The 8,593-nt window shown below is 38.1% G+C and overlaps 1 protein-coding gene and 1 long non-coding RNA gene across 2 annotated transcripts; one reads left to right on the forward strand and one right to left on the reverse strand.

Moving 5' to 3' along the window:
- Window positions 1-90: 90 nt before the first annotated feature.
- On the reverse strand, window positions 91-1,286 carry LOC311254540. Its single transcript, XR_014622262.1, has 3 exons — window positions 1,194-1,286; window positions 243-426; window positions 91-170 (listed from the first exon to the last, which is right to left on the reverse strand). It is a non-coding gene; the product is annotated as an uncharacterized lncRNA (long non-coding RNA).
- Window positions 1,287-2,008: 722 nt separating this feature from the next.
- cxxc1b (CXXC finger protein 1b) lies at window positions 2,009-7,669 on the forward strand. The gene is made up of 14 exons (XM_084348344.1): window positions 2,009-2,149; window positions 3,106-3,221; window positions 3,321-3,421; window positions 3,538-3,674; window positions 4,012-4,167; window positions 4,533-4,679; window positions 4,769-4,876; window positions 4,995-5,173; window positions 5,960-6,167; window positions 6,339-6,449; window positions 6,548-6,597; window positions 6,681-6,777; window positions 6,875-7,027; window positions 7,246-7,669. The coding sequence occupies exons 1-14, from the start codon at window positions 2,147-2,149 to the stop codon at window positions 7,390-7,392; spliced, it is 1,713 nt and encodes a 570-aa protein (XP_084204470.1). The 5' UTR covers window positions 2,009-2,146; the 3' UTR covers window positions 7,393-7,669.
- The last annotated feature ends 924 nt before the right edge of the window (window positions 7,670-8,593 follow it).

Below are 8,593 nucleotides of genomic sequence, written 5' to 3' on the forward strand. Positions count from 1 at the left end.
AAAATCTTGATAAAAACTTCTTTAAGACAAAATATCTATTCATGCATATACATATGATCAGGTACCTATTGTTTTATTTTGGAATACGTTCACAGAGATGTCAGCTGAAGATAATTCAGTGTCCTCAGTGGAGATCTGCTCCGAACAAGTCGTAGCCTCAGCCAAAGATTCTATAAGACGAGAGATGAAAGTTTATCTTTCTGAAAAACTGCAATTCATGACGTAATTCTCTGTAAACGTACCTGTTTGATCTGCCATGGATTTGTCAGGTATAAGAGGTGACTTTGAAGCGGTGGTTAGTGAGTTGTGGAACTTTGGCTTGTTGTCATTTGCAGCATCCATCTTTTCATTCACATCTGTAGAATTCAGTTTGGTCTCCACTGTGACACCCGTTTACATGTCACATGCTTCTGTCTCTTGAATTAACTGAAAGACAACCAACCAGAGTGTTGAGGGAGGTCAAACCAAAATAGTGAACCTGTTAATCTAAGAAAATGAAATATAATATACACTTAAATTCACTTCAGGATAATGTAATGCATCAATTTTATATCTATTTTCTTCTTAAACTTAAATAATTTCTTTCTGATACTGGAATGTCATATTAAATGCCGTCATCATTCTCTGTACCGCAGACCGACAGTCAGAACTGTAGCTGAGGTTTTGAAGCTGTTAGTGATGAGTGGACATCTTGGAAATCGCACAGAAGTTAATCTATTATTAATCGCCATTTGGAAAGGATTTATGATGTAGATGAAAGGTGGCATGCACACATCCTGACAGTTATATGAGAATGTAATATCTTGATTATACTATGCATTAATAATTAATGTTCTCAGGTAATACTTACTTTACGTTTTTTTCCTTGCAGATAAAACAAAGGAGAAACATTCATTCAGCTATCTGAAATATTTTGTAACAATTTTAAATTATTGTTATTGTTTGACAAATTATTTCTAGGTGTACAGTCTTCAGTTATAGACAATACAAGGGATGTAAGCGGGGTATAATATATCATTGTGTCAAATTGAATGAGTCTAATCAAAATTATTTACATTCAATAAAATTCAGTTAATCTATATATATAATCAATAGCCACACAGCCATTTAATCTCAAAAACACTTTATGTTATTCATTACATTAATGTTCAGAAATTCAGAAAGAGTTTTGTAAAAAAACTAATTGTACTCACTTTTCAAGGCATATTTTCAAAGTAGACGTTCCGGCATGCAGCCTTAATCACAGATGCATCCTTATGTGACCCGTCAGATGTCAGCAATGAAGGTGTAACTGCATCATACAGGCTCTCTCTCTCTCTCTCTCTGTCTGTCTGTCTGTCTGTCTGTCTCTCTCTCTCTGTCTCTCTCTCTCTCTTGCTCTGTCTCTCTCTCTGTGTGTTGTGTTTATGTAAAAACACCAAAACAAGAATATGAGTGGTTGTGTTAATATTGTTAATTTAGTTATTTGTCATCCATCTAGAAGGTAGTTACTAGTAAGTAATTGAAGTATCTAATTATCATTACCGTAAATACTGCCCCTTATCCTCTCGCACCTTATGTTCCACCTACCTCTTCTCTTTGATACCTCAGTATTTTATTTTATTTTATAACTACTTAAGCATTTTATTGTATATAGTATTTTGTTTTTTTGTATATTGTATATAGTATTTTGTTGTTTCTATATTTGCCCTTGTATTTTGATTGTATTTGTACTTAAATCTATCTATTAACATGATTATAAATAAAACAATATCATTTTATATTGTATATATTTCATTTATATATCACATTTTGCTCTGCAGGACACAATTCTGAGCCTGAGTAATAGACACACTAATGTTTTGTTTATGAATGGGGTATTTTTTTTCTTTTAGTAAACGCAGTTTGCAACACACCCAACAGGTGGCGACATTGTACTCTTGGGTGTTAATTTCTCACTAGAGAAGAAGAATACTGACCAATGACAGATGATTTTTTTCCGAGTACTAACGAGTTTAGCCGAGTACGAACGATGTGACGTCAGTCTGAAGCGGGTGTAAACCTGAATGCTAACTGATGTTAGCTGTCGAGCTTACAAGGCTCAGTGTTTCGCGTTTCTTTTCCACTGTATTTGTAAAACTACCAAAGACTGTACAAATCTTACAAAATGGTAAGTACTGAAAATAAAGACTTTTATGCCTGCGAAATTCAGTTTTAGCAACTAATAATAGGTTTCACGGTGGTCACTTTCAGTTAGCGATACATCCGTCATTAGGATGTTGTGATCCAACTCAAGTAAGCTATGGTTATATCGTTTGAATGTATGCCCTGTTCATACAGAATGTCATAGTGTCTAATTTAAATTTGTTTCGAAAAGTGTGTACTTAGCTACGTTGTACAGCAAAGTAACGTTAAGCTAGCTGACTATCGTTTATTGTAAATTTAACAGATGCTAACCGACTACTGTGCGAGCTAACCTTAGCATACAGTAACGTTAAGCTAGGTTTGTGTGTAAACAAAGCAACTGTTAATGTTACCCGGAGTTTTCCTTTGACCACTGGTGCTGGTTAGCTGACCAGCACCTTATTTTCCTCTTTTCCTTTCCTTTCTTTTCTTTTCTTTTCTTTTCCTTACATTACACGCAATGATGATATAGCAAGGTAAAATAAACTGGCGCTGAAACTGTGCATCATGTAATATGAGGTGCAAGTTAGCAATGTTAGTTTTAGTTCAAAGTGCTAGACACCATGTCTTGGTCCTTATAGTGTAATTAGCATGTTTACATTTTCTAAATAATGTAGGAGTAGGGGGTGATATTAATAATGATGGTTTGTTTCACTGTATTTGAGCGTAGTATGCTGATTAAGCACTATTTACCTTGTATGATTGGGAAACTCAAAGCAATGACCAAGGTAGGACGAATCTCCAGACTGCAGAGCTACTCTGCAAACTAAAATGCCAAGAGGCTAATTGCTGAGCACTGCGTCTACTTTAGAGACACCCAAATCATTCTGCTATCTTTGAGTAAGGTCCCCTGCAGCTCAGCAGTCAGTTGCCATTGATGTTTAATATATTTCCATCAGTTGTTATGTGGTTTGTGATCCATATGACATATGTCCTTTCCAGGACAGTGAAATGTCTGACGCCGACCCTGCACCAGGGCCTGAGACCAGCAGCATGGAGGGGGAGAACACACCACTGTACTGTATCTGCCGCAAACCAGATATCAACTGCTTCATGATGTAAGAGCACAACACCAAGGCTGTTGTTTCAGTAACTGTATTACTGTCAATGGATGCAATGATGCTCATACATTATTTTCTTCATTCTCCCACTGACAGTGGCTGTGATAACTGTAATGAGTGGTTCCATGGCCACTGCATTAACATCACAGAGAAGTCGGCAAAGGCAATCCGAGAATGGTACTGCATGAGATGCAGAGGTGAGGAAAACAAATCTTCATTTGTCACATTTAAGACTGCCATGCTTAACATTAAGTATATCACAAAACAAATCATCATAACAAATATGACGTTTCATTTTTCTTGCTGTCACCAGATAAAAACCCTTTACTGGAGATAAAGTATAGAACAAAGAAAAACAAAGACAAGGACGTTGAGTCTGACAGAACTGAAAAACAATACAGCACCCCGAGTACTCCAGACTATAAGAGTGAAAGACGGCGTGGATCTAAAGTAAGTTGTACTTCTGGCTTAAATATTTAGATTTGACTTCAATATCTGAAGGGCATAAAAACAATGTAATGATTGTTGCATATGAAGACTAACAGTGATCAAGTTTTCTACAAATATACCTGATTTAAATGTCGGTGTAAGCCAGGTGATATGAATTAGGGGTCCAGAAGTCACACAAAAATGACATTACATGGCAGACTACTTGAAATGAAGATGATGGAAAATTTTATGTTGTGTCACACCCATTTTCAGGTAATAGGTAAATGTGTAGGATGTAAAGCAATGCACATTTCTTCAACGAGATGTCTCTCATTGCCCACTGCTTGATTTTCCTCAGGTGAAGCGTTCAGTCCGAATGTGTGGGGAATGTGAGCCCTGCAGACGGACTGAGGACTGTGCTCAGTGTGACTTCTGCAAGGACATGAAGAAGTTCGGAGGCCCCAACAAAATCCGACAGAAGTGCAGGTTCAGGCAATGTGAGGTTCGAGCCAGGGTAAGTCACCTTGTCCTGTTTATAAAATCATGGCACCAAATTGTAGAAGAATATGTAACATTTCTGCCCTGTGCATTTTTATTTTTATCTGACTGACCCTTCTTCTTTTCATTAAATGATCTTGAAAGTTGTAGATTTAGGGTTTGAAGATTTACTTAATATACGTATGCCTTTACAGTAATCCTCTACAAGAATGTCTTTTTCCAATAATGCATCATGCATATTGTTTCTTGCAAGGTACCTCTTAAAGAGAGAGAAACTTAAAAGCTTTGAAGCGATTCGCACTTCCTGTTCTCTGATGTGTTTGTGCAGTCTCTTGTGGCCGATATGGAAATGTCCAACCTGTAGCTTCTTGTTTTGTACAGAAAATGCTGCGAGTGAAGGATGAGGAACTCTCTTTACAAGAAAGGAGGGACAATTCCTACCACAGACGAAGACGGTACTCTGATGACTACGACAGCGAGGCGGATCTCTACCAGCAGTACAAGGCAGCAGGGCTTGACAACAGCATGGTAGCGGAACATTTGACACCATATTGTTGCATGTAAACCTTCTTATTCTAGATGACGTTAAGTCATTTGTTTGCTCTCTTCTCTCCCAGGCGTGGGGTAGCGATGATGACGATGAGCCACCTTTCAGTCCCGTCATGCGTAAGAAAGCTGTGAAGGTGAAGCACGTCAAGAGACGAGAGAAGAAGTTTGACAAGAAGGTGAGACTTTTTTCTTCATAGAAATGATCATTATTGCTGCCAGGCTTCAGCATGATAAATGTTAGTAATACTTATGGTAATGCCTGGTGAACTAACCCCTCTATTTTGAACAATGTAGAAGGAGTCACGACGGCACAAACAGAAGCAAAAGCACAAAGACAAAAGCAAATACAGTGAGAAGGGTGAACTGCGTGATAACACAGGGCAGCGTCAGTGTCTGGGGCCGAGCTGTGTGGAGGCAGCAAGAGCCAACTCCAAATACTGTTCTGAGGACTGTGGCATGAAGTTAGCTGCCAAGTAAGAAATATTACTTTCACCTTTCACCTTGCATTAGTGCACTTCTGTTAGGAGAGATACTTAAGTCTGTGGAGAACAACAAAAGCAATTTGAATATTAGTTTTATATATTAGCAGCTCAGTATTTTTTTACTATTTAAAATAATAATAAGAACCTTGTTTAACACCTCTGTTAAGTATGAAGGCGTAATGATTTTTTTGTATTCAAATGATAGTAGTATTAGTTTTACCTTTTCCCCATTTTAGAAATTAGATCTGAAACCTCCCAACCTCTACTTGTTGTTGTTTTAAATAACTGTTTTCATTCAATTATTTTAATTGTGACTGTTTTACATAACTGTACTCACATTTTACACTGAAGTTAAATTATATTCCACAATTGCACATTTTAGGTCTTGAATCTATCTTATTCTAGATTTTATTTATTTGAAAGTGAAGGTATATGTATTGTTTGATATTGCTCCACCTAGTGCTAGAAGAATTCAATGCAGGTGAAATGCTGCAGATTTTGATTACTTGTGTATTGTTCAATTTCTTAGTGTTGCATTAGCCTCTGTGTGGAACTTATAAACCAGTTTTTAAACTCACAATCTGATTTGTCACGTAGTATCACTATTTAATTCTCTACCTCTGTATTTCTCATCAGTATCCTTGGTGTAGGCTTCCGTGGATAGTGTTTCTTAACCTTTTCCTTTAGCTGACTAAGTAACGATCATAGGGAAGTCCTTTTCTGGTTGAGGTTTTTTAACATATAAATTAATTAATATTTGCGTATTTTGATCCACAGCCGGATCTATGAGATCCTCCCTCAGCGTATCCAGCAGTGGCAGCAGAGTCCCTGCATCGCTGAGGAGCACGGCAAGAAGCAACTGGAGCGCATCCGACGGGAACAGCATAACGCCCGGATGCGCCTCACAGAGATGGAGCGACGCTTCCTCGAGCTGGAAGGCATCATCGCCAAGGCCAAGCAGCAGGCGGTTCAGCAGGACGAGGAGGTGAGCAGCCCTCATTCAGTTACACAGCTCGTTCTGTTCTAACTACTTTATCATGGTAGCTCCCTGTGGGTCCGGTCAAAGTCAGGGACATTCTTTGTTTTTTTTATTAGAAGCTGCTGAAGAAGAACAGAGGTAACACTTATTGTTAAAATGCTTTGGTTCTGTTTGCAGGTGAATGAAGGTGACAGCGAGGACACAGATCTGCAGATTTTCTGTGTGTCTTGCAGTCATCCCGTCAATCCAAAAGTGGCACTGAGACATATGGAGAGATGTTACGCAAAGGTGATTAATCTCTAGATTTCTGCTTCTAAGCCTCAAATATAAACACAGAAAGTCATTTGGACTATTTGTAACATTTTTTTCCCTAATAATCTTGACAGTACGAGAGTCAGACCTCCTTTGGATCCATGTACCCTACGAGAATAGAAGGGTAAGACACAGAAATACTCTGAACGTTTATAACAATTTTGCTAAGTTCACTTGCCTTAACTAACAATTTTTTTTGTTCCACAGAGCAACCAGACTCTTCTGCGATGTGTACAATCCCCAAAGCAAAACATATTGTAAGAGGCTTCAAGTTTTGTGTCCAGAACATTCCAGAGATCCTAAGGTCAGTGGAAACACCTCAGCCATTCATAAAACGTCCGGCATGATTCCCTCACATACGTGGAGATGTTTTATTCTGTTTTCTTTTGTGTGGTGGCCAGATCCCAGTGGATGAGGTGTGTGGATGTCCCCTGGTGAAGAACGTGTTTGAGCTGACAGGAGATTACTGCAGGGTCTCCAAAAGGAAATGCAACAAACATTACAACTGGGAAAAGCTCAGGAGAGCAGAGGTGGACTTGGAGCGAGTCAGAGTGGTAAGTCAACCTTCATGAATGTCTCTTTGGTTTCTGATATCTATTGAAAATTCTGCAGATTTTTAAATGGAAACATAATTGTATTATCTGTCCAGTCAGATGTAGGGGAGAGTTTCTTTTTATCTCTTTCTTGAACTTACATCTGTTCATTGTGTGCCACAACCAGGGAAGTGATAATGATCTAACCTGTTTTTTTCTTTTCTTCTCTTCACCCACAGTGGTACAAATTGGACGAGCTCTTTGAACAGGAGCGTAATGTCAGGACTGCGATGACCAACAGAGCTGGTCTGCTCGCTCTAATGTTGCACCAAACTATTCAGCACGACCCCTTGACGACGGATCTCCGTAGCAACAAGGATAGGTAGTCGACCTATCTGCATCTGTGCATCCCCAGTACATGATGTGAGATTTGAGTGTTCAGGATTTAAACTTATAGAAGCATTATAGTACCATTTGGATGGAAACTGTTTTTCTAACTAGATAATTATTTTAAAATCTTTGTATGATTAATACGTTTAAGATGTAAATGGTTATATATTTTTCCTGACTGGTAGATGAACTACTGCTTATTGAAAACTGCTGTTTTTGGTATGATTGCCTTGAATAAACCTGAAATTTGCCCCAAGTAAGGTGTGTGAATGACGTACCTGTTATTTATTGCATCATTTTACTTGGTTTTTTACACATACACCATGTACACATTGTATGACTATTGCAACTAAAAAGAATATATACTTAATGTGTGCTTCTTTGCCTGTCTTTCACTATGATGGAAAAGGGAACAATATAAAAACAGATTAAATATTTTCACCGTGCACTGACACTTCTCTGACTGGAAAAATCAAGGACCACCCCCGATGACAAGAAAGTAAAGTGCATCCTTGGACTGTAATTCAGGCTGACAAAACATATATTGACCAGATGTGTTCAGAGCTCCACTCCTCTGAGGTGAATCTGGAGGAAATTTGTGCAAAATGTCAAATTAGGCGTAAGAGCTAAGAAGAATGATTTCAGTAACTCATAAAGTGATCACTCAATGACAGTAGATAATGGACTGGACTGGTAAAACAATGCTACAAGCAACTGTTAATTTTTTGCATTATTGCAATACAATTGTATTATTATTGTAATGCAAAGGTATTTGAGACAGAAACTACTCAAAAACTAATTTGAGTAAAGAAGCAATATGTAAGAATTGGCCACCTTTTTAAAAATAGGGAAAGTGTAGTTGCAATTTGTATAAGAAAGAACTCGCAAAGGAGAGAATGTCTTTATGATGTCCAAGCATTTACAAACGGATATTAAACAGTATCAGAGATTTGAGAGTGCTCTCAAACATTGAAAACCAGTTGAAGAGCTTTGGTCCAGCTCAGGTCTTCTTCTTTACAACTCTGTTTTGCAGTGTGCCATTTTCCCGCTTTACTGCAGCTACACTACTTGAGTGAGAGGCACAATGTGTTTGTCATGTCAATCCCCAAATGTTCACCTACTGCCTTTAAGACAGCATTTACAGAATGTGGACCATTGTCGCTGCTGAGACAGTGACGGCAGCTGTTGAAAACATGA

This window comes from Pagrus pagrus (genome assembly GCF_965226575.1).
Source record: "Pagrus pagrus genome assembly, chromosome: 3".
Classification (NCBI taxonomy): Eukaryota; Metazoa; Chordata; class Actinopteri; order Spariformes; family Sparidae; genus Pagrus; species Pagrus pagrus.